Consider the following 18,483-nt stretch of genomic DNA (forward strand, 5'->3'; position numbering starts at 1 on the left):
CACACTGAAATCGTGAATAATCACAATTTTGAAAATTTATTCATATTTTTCTGTCAATTTTGAAATTTTTGAAAAAATGAAAGTTGTTTTATTCTACTATATAATAAACAAAAATATTCATTTAAACATTACAACTTGAAAAAATCGACACAAATGTGTGGATTTAAATAAAGATTGAAAAAAAAAAATATTTATATTCTAAATAAAATTCAGATAAACTTTTCAATGAAAAAGATGTTTCGGTAATAATCAAGTTCGGTTTTAATCACAAAAAATCGTGCAAAATGGATTGTGATTATAACCGAGCTTGACTGTATTTCAATTTCGAAAAAGAATAAATTAATTTCGAAATTCATTTATAACTGAAATTTTTAATTAATCTCGAGAAAGGATTTCAGAAAATTTCGAGTTATTTTTTAACCAATCATATATTGTTTCTCAAAGAAAAATGTTTTTTAAATTGCAATTTTTGATAAAAAAAATTATTTAAAGTTTATTATCAATTTCAAAAATCATCACTCCAAAGATTAATTAATAGAAGAATAATTCATTTTCTGATTAACCTGATGAAAAGAAAAAATTTTCTTCTCATTTATGGAATTGCAAAAGAAAGTGAAAATATTCCCATCTATTTTTTCGGTTTCTTTGGTGAAAATAAGGAAAATAACTATTTTAAACATGAAAATGAATTCATTTTATTTTTGAATCAACTTGAAATTAAATATTTTTCATACAAAATGAAAAAAATAATTTTTTTTATTTGATAATGCATCATTTTTCTAATATTGATAATCAAAATGAAACAATGAGATAATAATTTCGAGAATATAAAAAGAAAAACATAAATTATTCGTTCAACAAATCAAAAATACTTTCATTCCGAAATTGATTTAAACTTTTACGAAATCGAATTAATAAATAACGAAATTGAATTATTAATTTTCGAATTCGAATTATTTATGGTGTATTTGTCAACATTATCAGTATATAAGCAAACCCTGAAAATATGGGACAAAATATAAGAATTCAGGTATTTTCATCAAAAAATTATACACCATAGGTTAACTTTTTGTGATCAAAAAATTTGAAACAAATACGTCCATTTTTTGACATTCATGTAATGTTGGAAAACTTTATGTTATCATTTCTACAATGACTGTTTACGGATATGAAAATCAAATTTATTTTGAAATCTGAGAAAGTTACATGAATAATGAGCGAAGTTGTTTTTTTGTGCTTTGTGCAATAAAAGCTTGAAAGTCCGTATTTTCCCCCATTTGAATAAAAAATTGAAAAACTTATATGGGGGAAAATATGGATATTCAAGCTTTATATGCACAAAGCATGAAAAAATTGTTTCCCTTTTAACATTTTTAAACTTTATCATATTTCAAGATAAATTAGATTTTCATAACTGCAAATAAACATCATTGATATTATAACATAATGTTTTGTGACATCAAACGTATTTCAAAATATAAACCCATTTGTTTCATATTTTTTGATCTCAAAATATCAATGGAGAGTGCATGATTTTTCAACGAAAATGCACGAAGTCAAATATTTAGTCCCATATCATAATACAATATTCATAAGAAAAAACGTTTGTTAATTCTTTTCAAGATTCGCAAAAAAAAGAACACAATTGTGTTTTGTGTATTTATTCGAACATTTTCATGAATCCTGTTATTTTTGCTTTTTTTCTTCTTTTCTTTTTCTTTTCTTTCTTTTTTTTCTTTTTTGTTTTTATTGTTGAAATTCAATAAATACATTATAAAAAATAAAAAAACAAACATCTGCAAGTTTATTTATCTATTTTTAAAGAGAACAAATTTTTATTGTTTCAATTTTAGTCTTTGATAAAGATCAAAGGAATTATTTATTTATTTTTGATCGTTTGTTTTGCTTGTTTTAAAGCAATTTTTTTCCATGTTTGCTTTTAATTACAATGTCATAAAACATGCAAAATGAAGTTTTATTATTGGATACGTTTTATGTTTTTATCTTTTTTCTCTCTTGTTTTTCACATTTCATCATTAGTGTCAAGAAATATGGCACAATCTTTTTGAAAAGTCGGAAAACTTTAATTTGCCACCCTTTAAAGATCAAAAAATATTAAATTTTCTATTCTATTGTTTTAATCAAAATCCACTATTGTATTTAAACAATTGTTCATTTTAGTGATGTTTTGGATTTTTTTGTGAAAGTTCTGTTTTTCATGTTAAATTTTTATTATTTATTTTCGATCAAACAAAAATATTCTGTGAGTCATTGCAATTAAAGAAAGGCACGATTTTGTAGAAATGACGGAGAATTCGGAATAATAGTTGATTTCTTTTTAGAAAAACACGCAAAATTTGTTGAAATTCTCTTTTTTCAAAACAAAATAAGGAGTTTGAAAATGCGATGAATTTTGCCAAGATCACAAATCAATAGTCAAATTTTTGAAAATGAAGGTGTGAAAGTTTTTCAGTTTGTTATGAAAATTTCATTTATAACTATTTTTGTTATCAGACGTACACATATGGGGGAAAATACGGACTTTCAAGCTTTTTATGCACAAAGTAAACATGTGTGACTTTGTGGCTGTTGACAGATAAAATTGGTTTCCTGACGGACCGAGTAATAATGTTCACGTCAGAACCTCAATTATTGGAACGAATAATTGCAAATGCAAATATTATTAAATATTTATTCAAATAAACGAAGAATGAAAATGCATTTTTAAAAAAAGGATGATAAAAAATCATATTTGAAATGAATTGATCATCGGACCGTCAGTGAAGTTAGTGAAGTCAGTGACTGTTAATGGAGTCAGCATTCTGCAGGGAAGTATTTTTTAATTAATTTATGAAACAAAGAAAAGTTCGAAGAATAAAAAAAATTGAATATATGGGTCATTCTTTTTGAAAAGTCGCAAACGTTTAACTGATCTGAAAATCAGATCAAAAATGATCAAAAAATAGTGATCATTCCGTTCCCATCATTTATTGTCAAATATTTTATATTGTCAGTTTTTTCATCTTATCATAGAAAAACATTTCATAAATCTGATGATAACATATCGAACGTTGATTATAAAATAGAATTTTCTTTTGTTTGCTATAGCTTACGAGCTATTTGAATCAAATGTTAGATAAGTTTTAATTTCTTCAATTTCATTTCATTAGTTCGAATATTCGTTATGAATTTATGGATGCTATCTAAGTTTTTATTATTTTCTTTTGTTGTGAACCAAACAAAATTAATTTGCTTGAATTCTTGAATTTTTTTTAAGAAATTTTTTAACAGGAAAGATTTATCAAAACTTCACTCGTAACAATCGAAAGTTATTCAAAAAGGAGGTGATAAAAAGCAATAATAAATATAATATAGGAAAATTGTGGAATGATACATTTTTTTTTCAAAATTAATCTCCATTTGCAACAAACTCAAAAATGTTATCTTTTCAAATATTAATATTTAAACAGTTTGTGTCAAACAACTTGTTTTCATCTCGTTATGTGCCTTTTCCTTCTCCCTTTCAGTTTATACAGATGCATTATATAAAGATGTTCTGCTTCAATCTTTTCAAATTGAATAAAGAAAGCAGGCTTTTTCGGCTGTTCGTCCATTTTGATACAAATGTGGATGCTGTTAGCTCTTCGGGTGGTACTTCTGGCTGACATGATGAGAAATATCTCATCAAACTTCTTGTGGCCTTGGCAGTGAAGCAGTAATCTCTTCGTTCAACACCATTGCCTTCTTCGTCTTCAACAGGAGCAGCACGCCGATCAACTTCGACATTCTGGAGGCGGAAAAGCGAAGAGAAGAAATCTTCAGAGAATGATGAGCCATCATCTTCATCTTCGTCATCAGCGCATGCGATTGACCCTTCGGATGCCTCGGAGGTTGCAGCGTAATACACATATGTAGCAGATATGGAAGATGTCGAGAGACGGCTGCGGATTTTGGTGCCTGACGCAGCTGGGGTGTATGGGTGGAACATGCCTCTGTCGCTGCAGCTGCTGCTGTCGCCTCGGGCGCTGTGGGGATATGTTGTGGCTCGGCGGGCGGTACTGTATGGGGGTGTTGTTTGTGCATACGATGTGGCGCTTTCAGCGATGCTTTCGGCACCGCTGGTGGAGCCACTTCCGCCGCTTGCTGATTCGCTGGGCACGAATTCGGGGAGCAAGCGGATCTTTGCTGCTGTGGATGTGAATGTGTTCCCATCGATCTACGATCAGTTTGGCCCTTCAATGCAAATATGGCGATATCTGCAGTCGAGGTGTGTGGCGGTGAAGCTGGACGACGAAGTAATGGGTCGAGGGATTGCAGTGTGTGAAGTGGGAGAGATTGTGGAGAAAGGTTTGGATGCTGCGGGGCTGAGGATGGAAGATGTGGTTCTGCCTCCAGCAGCGATTGCGCTGGCTGTGCTGGAGGAGCGAGAAGAGGCAGAGGAAGGAGAAAGGGAAGGCAAAGAGGGAGAAGAAGAGGGAAAAGAAGATCGAGGGAAAGAGGGAGGTGATGGGAATGAGGAGAAAGGCGGGTATCCGACAGCGCACGGAGAGTTTGTGGAGAGAATCAAAGAGAACCAGGGGAAGCTGGAAGAAGCGATTGCGCCGCTGGTTGTGGAGGCGCTTGGGCTGAGTGGGCTGAGGTTTGTGAAGGCTGATGCTGAGGTGGGTGCAGACAAGCAGCATTCAGTTGAACCAGAAGTGTGCAGTTCTTCTCCGTCCAATGGCATTTAAAAAGGGAATAGGAGAGTTGAAGAAGAAGCAGCAGATGGGTCTTTGGGCATTACTTCAGATGGAGAAAAGAAAGATGAGGTACAGGTGGAAATGTCGAAAAATGGTTTGGAGATGAATGAGAAACAAGACATATCCGATGAGAAAGCTGGGGAAGAAAGTTGTTTGTTTTGTTGAAAAAAAAAGAAGAGGACGACGAAAGGAAGAAGAAGAAGAAAAGAAAAGGGGAGGAGAGGTCGAGCGAAGGCAGAAGAGCTGAAAACTCGTTGCTGTTTAATCTGGTGGCGGGCTGATGATCTGTGTGCCGATGCGAAAGGGGAGCGCGTGGATAATGAAGCGGTGCATTGCAGATGGGCAGTCGGTGACAATGCTGGACGAGCTGAAGATGCTGCAGCCAAGAAGTCGTGCAGCGTCGAGAATCAACGAACGGAAACACAGCAGAAGCACAACATCGAAGAAGCAGTCGTTTCTGGAGCTGTGCGAGATTCTGGTTCTATATGCAACAGTGGGGTGGCATGGATGAAGCACACGATTGTAGAAGACTTGGCAGACGAGTTTTGTGCGCTTGTCAAACGTTTTATGTACAAAGCAGAGGAGCACGAGCCTGCTTGTGGTATTTTTATAACCAAGATGAGCTGATCCGCCATGCGAATGCGCACATTGAGATGAAGCCGCGGCTGCTGTGCTGTGGAGTGACAGCGTTGTTAGGTATTGCACATGGATGATTCAGTGAAGGTGAAGTTTTCAACTGAGAAGGGAATTGAAGCTTCACGGCAGAGCAGAGAAGGAGCTGGAGCAGGAAAAGCGAAGGAGATTCTGAGCAATTGTTCAGCGACACCATCAGTGCATGCGTTTGACTGTGTGTTTGATGGGGCGCCTGATGCGGATACGTAGCTGATATGGCTTGGTGAGTGAATGGAGGCAGAGGTGCAGAAGGATCGGTGCAGGATTCATTCAACACGTCAGACAAGAGGCTCGGTTCAGAAGAGGAGTTTATTTAGATAAGACAGTCGAATGCTGTGCAGATGATTGGTGAATACGGCTGTGATGCTTCGAACGCCATTTCTAACCGACCACGCTTTCTCAGCGGTTGTTCCTATGGATGCTTCCATGGCATTGAAGATGGCAGCAGAAGATCTTCATCACAATTTTGTTTCTTCTTCTTCTTCTTCTTCGTCAATTTCTATTTTTTGAGTGTCTGTTCCTTCAACACATCCTCCTCATCATCTCAAATATCTCATCTGTCACATTCCTCTTCTTCTCTCTCTTCATCAGCCTCAGCACATGCATCTCTGGAAGCACCTGCTTTTAACTGAATGTCAAATGCGTGTGTTCTGACAAGTTGCTCATCGATGTGCTTGTATCATTGGCTTTACGGTGTTTGTGCAGCTCCATCGACCGCCTCATCTCCTGATGCGAAGAAGAAGAGCACTTGTGCGACGAATGGGAAGAGTGTGACGAAGGCATTGGTGGAGGTACATCATCAAGAGGAGAGGTGGATTTGAACAGACGAGGAGGCGAATAGAAGAAGCGCTTCTGCGACGAGGTGTGTGAAGATAAAGAGTATGTTCCAATGAGAAGCGGTGGGGCATCAGCAGTGGAGAAGGAAAGAGGAGCAGACAGAGCTGATGAAAGAGATGAGGAGGAAGTGGTGGAGATGATAACAGACGAAGTGACTGCAGCTGGCAAGTTTGATGAGGTTGTTGGGGCTGCAACAGCAGCAGATTGTTGGAGGCTTTCTGGCTGAGCCAAATGAGACTGACGCGAGGGAGAGCTCGCCTGTGTGATTGACTACTGCGATGTGGCTGAGGAAGTGCGGGTGTGGAGAGAGTTCGTGTTCAAAGAGGAAGACAATGATTGAGATTGAGATTGAGACTGAGACTGAGATAAAGGCTGAGGTTGTCGTGTGAGTGCAGTGCCAGGCGAGGTAGATGCAGACATCTGCTGGATGGGCCGAGAGAAGGAAAGAAGAGCAGAGAAACAGGAGGAAGCGAAAGATGTTGGAGAAGTCAGAGAGGCCAAGGAAGAAGAAGCAGAGGAAGATAAAGGTGGAAGGGAAAAAGACTACGACGAAGAAGAAGAAGATGATGATGCAATGGACGCAGTTGAAGATCCCCCAAGCACAATCGTCGGAGCCAACAGTGATGCAGACACAGAATACGATGTGTCATCAAAGAAAGAGTGAAGCGTGGCTAACGCAAAAGTGGTAGAAAATGGAGTGTTTGAGGTGCTTATTTCAAAGCGGAATGCTGTTAATGAGTGTGTCCGTGCTATTGACGTGGTTGTTTGAGTGATGGAGGGTACAAGGAAGATGGGGGAAGTGGCTGAGACAGAGGCAAAGGCGGAAACTGTCAATGAAGATGAAGTAGATATTGAAGAAGTAGTAGAGGAAGAGGAAGAAGAAGGGGAGGAGGAGGAGGAAGACGCTAAATTTCCAAGTGGCATTTGAGTAGATTGAGTTCCAAGTGTCAGATTTATCGATCCTTTCGTCTTGTTTGTCGATATCACACTGAGCGCAGAGTTCACGGACTGCAACTGGATATTTTCTCCTCCTTTTCCGGTTGGAGTGATTGAAGATTCATTTACTGTTTGTATTGTTATGCGAGTGGGAGTGGGGGACACAGGAATTAGTGTCTTGTTGGGCTGCCTGGGTGATTGCAGCTGAGTATTCTAAGCAGAAGAGGTCTGAGAAAAAGAAGTGGAATTATTCGAACCATTATTTACAGAGTTTGCATTCTGAGCTGTTTGGAGTATTTTTCCCGTCTGCACAACCAGCCTCACGTCATCGAATGTCTGCTGTGTTTGTGTCTGAACAGGCCTCTTCTCGGAAGTGCTGAATGAAGCAGAGGCAGAAGAGAAGCGGTTGACAGATGCAGACGACAAAAGCTAACTCGAATTCCAGCGGGTCGGAACAGAAGACGGCTGCAAAGGAACTCGGGGCAGAGAAGAAGGGTTGATTGGGGATATGTATTGCATCAGCTTCAATGGAGAACAAGAAAGAGTTTGAGTCTTGTTAAGCACTTCAGCATGGGAAGAGGCAGAGTGGGAGGAGAAGTTGGATGTTGAAGAGGAAGAGGAAAAAGACGATGATGAATTTGGATAAGGAGGAGGAAGAGGAGAAGAAGGAGAATGAGAAGAGAAAGAAGAAAAAGAAGAAGAATAAAATGAATGAGAACGAGAAGAAGAAGAAGAAGAAACAAAAGAAAATGAAGAAGAAGAAGATGATGATGATGAAGAAACAGAAGAAGAAGTGAAAGAAGAAGAAGAAGAAGAAGGAGAAGGAAAGAGAGGAAACAAGGGCTGGAGTTGAATGGCTTGGGGCAACGAGTGGAGATGAAGCAAATGGATGAGAAGGAGTTTTTGAATGTTGTGAGCGAAGAGTGGGAGGTAAATGAGAAAGAATGGAAGGTGAGGAAGTTTGTGGAGTGGGAGAAGATGTATGCGGTGCGGATGAATGCGTGTGATGTGGTGACGATGAACACGACATCTTCGTAGATGTCGACAGAGGTGCTGATGCAAGCGACAGGATCGATCGTGCTGCAAAGTGGTAGTGCGAAAAGAACATTAAGCATTGCACTGAAGAATGAAAGCACTTTTACGTAATTTTGTCCGCTATGCTTCTTGCTGAGAAAAGTGTTTGTGCAATAACAAGTACATTTGATGATTAGGTCGTCGAATGTGTGTTGCAGCAGAGAGTGAGGGCTCATGGTGGGGTGAAAGCAGAAGGGAGGGTGCTGGAGGCAGAGTGTGGAGACAGGAAGAATATGTCGCAGGATGCGAAGAAAAAAGTGCTTCTTGAGTTTCTGGAGAAAAAGAATCTGCAAAGAGTAGAAGTGGATTTGTTGATGATTATATGGTAGTTAAAGGAGAAAAGTGTATCTGAACTTGTGGTTTTGATACTGTAGGCTGTATGTGGGACGGTGCTGTGGTGCTAATGCATGAGATAACAATGGTGAAAGGGATGCAAGTGTATTGAAGTTTCGCTATCAGATCAATGTGCATATTTTTGTGTTTGGAATAGAAGAAGAGAGTAGTAGGATGAGGAGGAAGAAGAGATGATGATGAAGAGACATTGAAAATGGAGTGAAGAGGAAGTGAAGATGAAAGAGAGAAGATAAGTTTTGATAATTCTGTTTCAGTACCTGCTGTTATCATCGCTGAAATGGATGTTGAACTTGAATCAGAGACTGTCCAGCCACTTTGGTCATCGTTTCCTCTGATTTCATGCTTTTGATCAGAGAAGGCCAATTCATCGCCCATTGAAATCATTCCATTCACAACAACTTTCTTTGTTCCTGTCAACCTTGTGAGTGAGTGCTTCAAAGTTAAACAAGGGAATTGGACAATTCCGCAATGAGAATGGTCAGATGCCTCGGTGTTGCTCACATGAATTTCTTCTGGAGTGGGAAGGAGATAGATGCACAGAGGAATGGCCACACTGTTGTTTCCATTGTCATATCCTCGAACCTTCTCAAGAGAATCCAATGAATCTGTCACACTTGTGATGTTTTCTGATTTAACAGTTTCTTCCAGATTTGGTGAAATGACAAAGATATCATTTCACCACTTTTCTGTGTTCGCACCAAATGAGGAAGAAATAAGGAAATCTGGTTTTTCATTCAATAATCGAAGAAAAATTCTTCACCCCCAGGCCATCTGTTGCTGAACAAAAGCATCCATCAAAATTGTAGCCTTTCACTTTCACTTCGTTCGCTTCTCCTGCACATAGCGTTGCTGATCCTCCGTTGGCTGATTTTGTGCTTCCGCATCTGATATTGCTCCAGAATTCTGATCTTTATTTGTATTGTTATTGAAAAGACAATTGTTGGCTATCAACTGTTGACTATTCAATTCAAAAAACATGATTGAATAATAAATTAATAAAAAAAAAATATATTTGTTAAAATAAAATGAAAACCAGTAAATTTATCATAATTTCAGATGCATCGAATATGTGTGTTCAGTTTTTGCATTTATGTCAAGTTCATGTACACAATGTTAATGGAAAATTCAATTCAAAGAAAAAATTGAATTAACAACGAAAAACAAGTTTGCAAGGAAAAAGAATCGAAACATACCTTGCACATTTCATTTAAAAACAATTGCAAAGTAGTTCAATCAAGTGAAACACTTTTTCATGGAAAAACTGATATTTAAATTTTGATCAAAATTTTTGATATATAATTTTTTATGAAAACGTATTTCTTCTCATAAAGAAGTTTGTTATGAACCAACAAACATCACTGTGAATATTCGTTATTATCATTTGAATAATGGAAACGGAGTGTTTTTGAATTAACTTTCATGGGACAAATTTTTGATCTACAGCGACTTTTCAAAAAGAATGACCCAATATTTTTTTTATACCAATACTGACGTGCATTTTTTAGTCCTGACGGACGTGGCAAAAAATTTTTAAATCTGTAACACATGTTTAGCACAAAGCATGAAAAAATTGTTTTTCTTATAACATTACTAAACTTTCTAAGATTTCAAAATAAATTTGATTTTCACATCCGTAAACAGGTATCGTTGAAATCAAAACGTTAAGTTTTCCAACATTTCATGAATGTTAAAAAATAAACCCATTTTTATTTTGTTTTTTGATCTCAAAAAGTCATTGAAAAGAACATAATTTATCAATGAAAATGCCTGAAGGAAAATATTTTGCCCCATATAATCTTTATTTTGAAAAAAATTGTTGAAGTTTTAAATTTGAATTACAGAACGAACAACGAAAGAAGTTGAAGAATGAAAATTTTGGAAACACTCTCACGGAAGTTTCTTACGATCAAATGTTCGCGCCTATTACAGAAAATGCCATTCCAAAATGATTTTTCATCTGAATTGTCGGTTTCAATGTATCCTGTGACTTCTTAAATAAATGACAATGCATTTCATCCATCTTCCGCAGCCACAACTTTTTTTCCTCCTTCTTTAAAAAATTCGCCTGATTCACGTACACGCTTATCATATTACAACCTGTTACTAATGAAGGCCAAAACGATGAGAAATATGGATGAAATTGTTTACAGACTCCAACACTCTCGCGCTTTTTTGATTCATGAACATGAACCGTCAAATAACAACCAACTTCATCACAAATCTCTTCATTACCATAGTTATGGAATCAGTCTTTCCCTTTAATTCTTCCCTATGTTGAATGTAGTTTGATTGTGCTGTGTGTATGCTGGATGCAATAGAGATAGATGTTGAATACAGCGATTACAACATCATTTCTGACAACAATTGTCAAATGAGTGAAGAGGAAGAGGAAGAGGAGTCTTAAGAGGAAGAACAGAACGAAGAAGAGTTAACAGAAGAAGGAGAAATCAAATTGTTGTGCTCAGAAAGGATATTATTATACAACTTATGATCGATCGAATCACAGACCAGTGAAAGAGGAATTTGTGATGCTGAAGAAGAAGAAGAAGAAGAAGAAGAAGAAGAAGAAGAAGAAGAAGAAGAAGAAAGAAGCGGTTGATGTGGTTGGGGTGCTGCTCATAGGCAGTGCAGCAAAAGAGAAGGAAGGCATCAGCTGCTGAAGTTTGAAAGAAGAGCTTGTGGAATATGTAGAGGAAGATACCGATGTTGCCACACGGGCTGAACTGAAACAAACTTCTTTCCTTCTCCGCTGTTGTTGCTCGAAGTGGTAATTTTTTCAGTCATTTTTGCCTTTGAAGGACGTTTAATTTCTCCAAAGCACAGTTTGCTTTAAATGCTTTATAAACATTTGCGGGTCGCATATAAACTTCAGCACATTGAGCACCGACCCTTATTTCTCGATAATTACGATGAAGAAGCGCATAACAATGATCTTCGAAAAGTCCGCAGATAAATGTGCAAAGATAAGAAACTCATGCAAAATAAAGCAGTAGTCTGCCAGCACTTTGTGATACTCCCTGTTCATCGGTTGAGTGATGATATGCCACCTCCTCAGCACACACCTCAGCACACGCCTCAGCACACACCCCAGCACCGCTGGTTCACTCAGAAGAAACGCCATAACACGTATTATCCGTATCAACTGGAAAAGAGTGGAAGTCGACTCCACAAAAATCAGGAAGATGATCGACAGGCCCTGTGCAGTGTCGCTCATTCCAGACGCAATCACTGCCAATCTCTGCTTTGTCAGGTAGCTGTCGAACATGTCGTTCCCACAGCTCATCTGCAGAGCAGAAGAGGAGGAAATAACACTGTTGTTTTTGTTGCTATTCCCACTTCCATTGCCGCTGCGTGGTGGATAATTAATGTGCAGTTTGTGGTTTACTTCATCTCTGGTTTTTCAAATGTGAGGCTACTTGCATTTTTTCTTCGAAAGTTTGCTCTTTTTTCTCTGTTGTCTTTTCAATTTGCACTTCTTTTCCCCTTTCTTTTGACTACTCCATCTTCTGCACTCAAATTACTCTGCTCTGAACTTCCGCTTCTTCTTCCACGTTGACAAGAAGAGCCAAAAACAGAAGCAGAAGAAGGTGATGTGGTTGCATTTGCAATAATGCCGGCCCCAGAAAACGACTAGATCCTCCACCGTATGCAGAACGACTTTTGCGGAGTACATTTGAATGATCGCACGTGATGATAAAACTCGCTGCACAAGTGATACAGCTGCAGCATAGCACGGACACCTGCTTCGCCATGCAGCGAAACGCCTCCAAAGGAAGAGGTGAGGCTGATACAGCCAAGCAGCCAAAACACAGTCGATCTCTGCAGCTCAAACTGTGCAAAGGGGGAAAGAACTGCTGGAACGTCAGCCATATTGCACTCGCCATATTCAAAAGGAGTGTTATTGCGAAGGAGAGCTGGCTGCGCGAGGTATCGAAGTAACGATATTGGCTGGTTGTGCAATTAATGCTTCTGCTTCTGCTATTGCTGCTGTTGCTGCTGTGGCTGTGGCTATAACAGATGCACGGTGAAGTGCGAGCTCGGGTTCAGGTGCAAAATGTTCCATTTCTGATGCTGCGTCTCCGAGATGGTGATGGCTGTCTGACTTTGGAAGAGCGAAGGGGTTGAAAAAGGAGTGTTTTACGTGCAAAGACAAGTCAGAGTCCATAAGCTGGATCTGCGGGTTGTGTGATTGTGCTTGTTGAAAGGGCAGCAGCATCAGCTGTTGTTGAAACGGCCTCAATTTAAATTGCATATTCAGAGCTTCGCCTCTGTTCGCGACAACTCTGCCATCGTTGTCAGGAGCAGAAGCCGGTTGAAGATGGTCTGTTTGAGTAGTCGCATTGATTAGAGTTTCCCGTACACGTTGAACACCATTTGCTGATCTTCGAAGACGTTGTCGCGGATATGAGGGCGCTGCTTGATGAATGACGGGGCAGAAGAGAGGGGAGAAGGTTCATGGGAAGATTGTGAAGGTGAAAAAGAAGAGGATGAGGAAGAAGAAGGATAGAAGAAGAAGTGAGAAGATAGGGAAGAGGAAGAAGAAATGGTGAAGATGCAGGAAGATGCATTGAAAGAAATTGAAGATGGAAAAGAGACGTTAAAAGAGAGAGAAAACAAGTTATGATGAGAAGCTGTAGAAAGAAGAGATCAAAAAAAAAGAGAGAGAATGAAGCAGAAGGAGAGCGAGATGGATTCGCATGTCTTTCTTCGGATGACTACTTCCTTATTTGACATTAATTGCATTTATGAGCCTCTCATTCAAATGCAATCACTACCTCTTTCTCTCCAAAACGACTTCTCTTTCTTATCAACTTATTCGTTTGCCTCGTCGTCTTCAGCTTTTTCTCATCCTGCAGTTGCATTGCCTCCATTTTCTTCTTCCTTATCTTCTTCATCTTCTTCTGCTCCTAGTTCTCTCTTCCCTATCATCTCTTCCCTCTCTTCTTCTTCTTCCTCTTCTTCCCCATCTTCCTTTTCCTCTTCCTCTTCTTTCTCCTTCTCCTTCCCCCAAACCAAGCCAACTAATCGTATTCATCTGCTCAATGAGGGTGTTTGTTTCGCTATTGTCGCAGTTCCGTATCGCATCCACTCGAACGCCATTCAACATGGAGCTTCTCTCTCTCATCATCAGCGGCTTTTCTCCCCACATTTGGAGGTTGAAGAGAATGGAAAAGCAGAAGGGGAGAGAGAAAGAGAAAGAGAAAGAGAAGGAGAAGGAGAGGGAGAAGAGGAAGTGTAGAAGGAAGAAGAGTTTAAAGAGGAAGTCGAAGAAAGCAATGAACGAACAGTTGCTGATTGGGACTTTCTCATATACCTCCACTAATTCTGCGTGGTGGACTCATCAAGATACAAGACACACGTCGTCATCCACCAGAAACCTCTTCCATGCAACTCGTATCACTTTAGTCGCTAACATCTCTCGAATCATTCGTTCCACAGCTCGCAAGGTGGCAATCGCACATCCTTCAAAACCGAGCAAAAAGCTGACAAGCCGCTGGAAGATCCACAGGAAGATCCCTCTAAGTTTCCTCTTTTTCTTCCGAACTTGTCTGGAGAAAACACATTTTAGGCAAAGCAAAAGAAAGATCATACGCTTGTTGTTTCTCCGACACTTGTTCCTTTTTGTGTGCAACCAGAGACGATAACGCAATGTGTGTGACAGGTTATGTGAGCGCTCACGTTCTGTAACAAAAGAGCCAAGCCGCTTGAGCTTCTCCTCTTTGACGAGGCAGAGGAGGTATAGATGCAGCTTTAGAAGTTGCAGAGCACAAATATTTGCTGCCAGAGAAGGATGAAGAAACATTCATGATGTTCAGGCAAGCGAATCGCGGGTAGCTCAGAGTTGGAGAGGACTATGAATTACTTGCAGAATCCACGGAAGACAAGTCATCGGAATTCTACAGCTTCGTAATTTACAATACGCAGCTTCCAATGAACTTCTTCTTTTTCTCGATGCAGAAGCATGAACAGAGCCTACCAATGACAACAAATAATCCTCCTTGAATTCGATAAATCATCTATTGCATTGAATTGTTGATGCAAAAGAAAAATAATTATTATAAATTCGTATTTTCGATATGTTACAAAGTGAATGCATGACAAAATAACAACAAAAAGAAATGCAACAAACCTCGTTATTTATTTATCAAAAGTCTTTCCCATAAAAGAAACACAAAATATTGTGATACATGCCATTTATTTCATGAAACATGTTTTGAGTCATATTCTTGCAACTAAATTATTTGCATATTTAATAAAACAACATAATTCAAATTACAAAAAGAATGTTCATTAGAAAGATAAGCAAAAAGTTTGATAATGCTTTGGATAGATGAAAGAAGGAAAAATAAAAAAAAAACCTCCTTTCAGATTAATTATTAAAAATTCTATTCTGGTTTGTTCAAAAAAAAAAATGTGAGACTAGAGTTATTTTCATGGTTTGTACGGTATTTAAACATTGATGTAATTTGACATATTATTTGTTATTTGATGGAAAATAATTGTCCGACGATCTCTTATTTTTCAAAAAGATTTTTTGACCAGTAAATTTTATTCTATATTCATGATTCCCATGTTGAGAGTCTTTCTTCTTTCAGGTTTGTTTTTGAAATTTAAAACTTTGAAAAACCATCACATGAAAGGATTGTTATTTATCAAAGATCAATTTTTGATTATTTCAGTTGGGTCTGTGTGAAGGTGAATAAGCTCTGTGATTTTTAAATTATGAAGAATTTAGATAAGGGTTTAATTATCTTTTGGCGTTATATATAAATAATCTTGTTTCAATTTATTTTTCACATATAAAGCAAAATGCATAACTGAGTGAAGAGTGCTTCAAATATTTCAAGTCATTCACTCTGATTGCAAATGAAATGCTCTGATTAACTTGGTTTGTAATTACTGATACGTTCATCGATTTTATCCTTTTGAATTTAATTATTGTATGTTCTTTTGGATAAGAATTTGAATTGTTAGTTATAAAATATATCAGATGAAATAAGTCGTGGAGAAAAGAAAACAAACGTTGAACATTCATTGTTACAGCACATGCCAAAGAATTTTCCGTTCAAATTGAGCGTTAATTGAACACATTATTAATGACATTTCTCCTTCAAGTACAAAAATTGCAAATCGACCAGACATTGAAAAACCTTCAATTTTTTTATCCTCCTCATATTCTTCTTTCACAGAATCTGCTGAGATTTTTTTGGAAAAGCCGCTGGATACGGTGTTCTTTAGTTCAAGGCTTTCACTTGAGTGCTTGTGAAACCACAAACAGGTTGTTAAAATGAAGAAACGATGAATGTGGAGAATAGATCACGGAGCAGTGTTGCATGGAAACTAGATGAACATTCACGGTAGTTGCAACAACCTACTGACAAATAGATCTGATCGAACGAAGAAGCATCTGCCTGTTGAAGGACCCAAGCGAAAGCAGCTCGAGCTCAAGACATTCTTTTGCAGGTGAAGAAAGCAGCGAAAAAGGGAAAAAGGAGAAGCCATTGTGCTTAGAGTTCTTTGCGATTGACGAGATTGACAGGATGTTGGACTTTGGATTCATGCTTGATTATAGGAAGATTATAGGATTCGCCTTTGGATTACGTCAGGATGCCTTTAACAGCAACAAAAAAGACAGAGAAGGTGATAGTGACCATGACAGAGCATTCTTTGGATGGACTGATCCAACACAAAGCCCACGTTCATATGTTCCCTCACCGTCGCCGCCTCCAGTAACCTTCAGATCATTTTCTTCCTCCTCCTCTTCTTATTCGCAAAGCCCGATTTCTGCCTCTGTCAACCTCTCCGCTGAGAATTTTTGCCCACAGATCCTTTTGTTCTCGTCCACATAGCCTCCGTGGATCAACACCCTGTGCAGGCACTTTTTGGTATCGAAGCCCAATTCAATGTGGGTTGATTTCGTTCGATCTCATGTATAATCCTCTCTATTATCTGCAAGCACAGTGCAAGCAAGTGATTGAAAAAAAAGAATGAGAAATTGGAGAGATGGTTTGAAAACCTTTGAAGGAATCTAAAGATGGAGCATCGTATTTTCTAACAAAAAGACCGAGGAAAATAGCTTGCATATAAGCCAAGAAGAAGCCTTTTCGCTGTCACCCATTGCACAGTAATCTTAAACATGCACAGATGGAACATACGCTGCAGTTGTAAAGGATGGACAACATTGCTTTGCTGATTGCCACTGATGCGCAAGCGCGAAGAATTATTTATCCACATGAAGAACAGATTGTTGAGAAGCTTGCACCAACTGACACCGAGACAAACGCGCATTGTTCTGGAAGAACAAAGGAAAGTTCGAGAAGAAGAAAATTAGTTGTGTCGAATAATCATATGGATGAATTCCTTGCAAAGGTGGAATGACAGAGTACGATGAAGTTTAAAACACACTTCTGCACTGTTAGAGTGGTAAATGATAAGTGCAGCTGGAAGAAATTCAGCAGAGCAGATTGTGGCCGTTTCAGATTATCTAGTACCATTCTTCAAATATGTCGCAGAGTTGCTTGTGAATAACTTGGAGGAGGATGATCGAAGGTGGATATTATGAGAGAGGCAACGACGAGGAAAAGGAAATGAAAAATTATTGAGGCTCTTAGAAAATGATGCTTTGGCAAATTAATAAAACGAGAAATTTGGTATTGAATATAATTTTGTATTTGTTGTTTTGTTTCATTGTGATTTATGTGAAAATTTGAAACATTTCATTTTGTTATTTGCATGTATAAAAGGAGCTAACTTTAAAAAAAATCAATGTGAATTTTATTCATTAATATTTGTATTCTCTCATAGCTTCACAATAAAATTTGGTATTTGATTCGGACAACAAAGAGAAACGAAGTGAAGTTCAACTCAAAAAACTTTAACCAAGGACTCCAAAAAAAAAGAAAGAAAAGAAAAGAAAAATTATAACAAAACAAACAACAAATTAAGCAACTTTTCAAAAATTAGAAGAAAACACTGAAAATGCATTGACAACAATAATATATCTCAAGGAAAATATATTATTAACATTTTATTCACTTTTAAGCCCTCTCTCAAAGTATCATCCCTGTTGAGAATGCGACTGACTCCTTTGTTGCTCCCATTTTCTTATTCATCAGCAGCTCGGGTGCCTTCCATCTCAGGCACTCTTTTTTGAAATCGTCTTCATCCTCAAACGTTGATGAAGGCAAAGAGTCACTTTCATCATCATCATCACTTGCAGATGTCGCAACTGTTGATGAAGAGATGGATGATGAATCCGAATCATCAGAAGAACAATCTGAGTGCATTGCAATGCAGATCACCATATGCTCTGAGAACAACACAAGGTGGGGACTCAAGTTAGCCAATGACTGAAGTGGGTTTTCCATCTCATCAAATGAATGAAGCGCAAGATTAGCCACCCAGAACAGGATCTGAGCAGCTGTTTGTTCTCTTTCTCTCAAACTACACACTGTAAAATCCTTCATCTCATATCTTGCAATAAGTTTTTTAAGCTGTGTATCTACTTGATCCAAAGATACAATCACCTGTTGTCAAATGATTTCTGCATCTTTTCAAAAGCTAATGTTTTATACCAAAAGAATTTCTAATTCGTTTTTGCCATTTGTTCAAAAATGATTGTTTTGAAAAAAAAACAACTAAAATAATATCGACAAGTGATGAAACAAACATGATAAATAAATGTTCAACGCAAGCGATTACTCTTTTTTTGATTCACGCTTCATTTTTAATGAAAAATATTATAATACTGATATTTGTTCATAATAAACAAATAATGAATTATAATAGACACCAAAAATTGTGTTGTGAAAAGATATCAGAAAAACGTACCATGAAAGCAACGACTTCTTCACATATCTCTGAAAATATG

General features: G+C 37.8%; 7 protein-coding genes across 7 annotated transcripts; 3 read left to right on the forward strand and 4 right to left on the reverse strand.

Moving 5' to 3' along the window:
- Window positions 1-3,920: 3,920 nt before the first annotated feature.
- On the forward strand, window positions 3,921-6,912 carry MONOS_17679 (uncharacterized protein; the record flags this gene model as incomplete). The annotated part of the gene is made up of 7 exons (XM_067870621.1): window positions 3,921-4,060; window positions 4,268-4,697; window positions 4,917-5,340; window positions 5,458-5,578; window positions 6,070-6,202; window positions 6,253-6,454; window positions 6,650-6,912. The coding sequence occupies 7 exons, from the start codon at window positions 3,921-3,923 to the stop codon at window positions 6,910-6,912; spliced, it is 1,713 nt and encodes a 570-aa protein (XP_067726410.1).
- An 812-nt stretch (window positions 6,913-7,724) lies between these two features.
- On the reverse strand, window positions 7,725-9,819 carry MONOS_11864 (uncharacterized protein; the record flags this gene model as incomplete). The annotated part of the gene is made up of 4 exons (XM_067864435.1): window positions 7,725-9,194; window positions 9,227-9,334; window positions 9,373-9,520; window positions 9,806-9,819. The coding sequence occupies 4 exons, from the start codon at window positions 9,817-9,819 to the stop codon at window positions 8,577-8,579; spliced, it is 888 nt and encodes a 295-aa protein (XP_067726411.1). The 3' UTR covers window positions 7,725-8,576.
- Window positions 9,820-11,502: 1,683 nt separating this feature from the next.
- MONOS_17680 (uncharacterized protein) lies at window positions 11,503-12,482 on the reverse strand (the record flags this gene model as incomplete). The annotated part of the gene is made up of 2 exons (XM_067870623.1): window positions 11,503-12,004; window positions 12,313-12,482. 2 exons carry the CDS (start codon window positions 12,480-12,482, stop codon window positions 11,503-11,505), a joined length of 672 nt encoding a protein of 223 aa, XP_067726412.1.
- Window positions 12,483-12,510: 28 nt separating this feature from the next.
- On the reverse strand, window positions 12,511-12,864 carry MONOS_11865 (uncharacterized protein; the record flags this gene model as incomplete). The annotated part of the gene is made up of 1 exon (XM_067864436.1): window positions 12,511-12,864. The coding sequence occupies one exon, from the start codon at window positions 12,862-12,864 to the stop codon at window positions 12,511-12,513; it is 354 nt and encodes a 117-aa protein (XP_067726413.1).
- A 510-nt stretch (window positions 12,865-13,374) lies between these two features.
- On the forward strand, window positions 13,375-13,851 carry MONOS_11866 (uncharacterized protein; the record flags this gene model as incomplete). Its single annotated transcript, XM_067864437.1, has 1 exon — window positions 13,375-13,851. One exon carries the CDS (start codon window positions 13,375-13,377, stop codon window positions 13,849-13,851), a length of 477 nt encoding a protein of 158 aa, XP_067726414.1.
- A 2,302-nt stretch (window positions 13,852-16,153) lies between these two features.
- Window positions 16,154-16,462, forward strand: MONOS_11867 (uncharacterized protein; the record flags this gene model as incomplete). Its single annotated transcript, XM_067864438.1, has 1 exon — window positions 16,154-16,462. One exon carries the CDS (start codon window positions 16,154-16,156, stop codon window positions 16,460-16,462), a length of 309 nt encoding a protein of 102 aa, XP_067726415.1.
- A 1,200-nt stretch (window positions 16,463-17,662) lies between these two features.
- Window positions 17,663-18,079, reverse strand: MONOS_11868 (uncharacterized protein; the record flags this gene model as incomplete). The annotated part of the gene is made up of 1 exon (XM_067864439.1): window positions 17,663-18,079. The coding sequence occupies one exon, from the start codon at window positions 18,077-18,079 to the stop codon at window positions 17,663-17,665; it is 417 nt and encodes a 138-aa protein (XP_067726416.1).
- Window positions 18,080-18,483: the final 404 nt, after the last annotated feature.

Source organism: Monocercomonoides exilis (genome assembly GCF_001643675.1).
Source record: "Monocercomonoides exilis strain PA203 chromosome Unknown scaffold26-1319188, whole genome shotgun sequence".
NCBI lineage: Eukaryota > Preaxostyla > Oxymonadida > Polymastigidae > Monocercomonoides > Monocercomonoides exilis.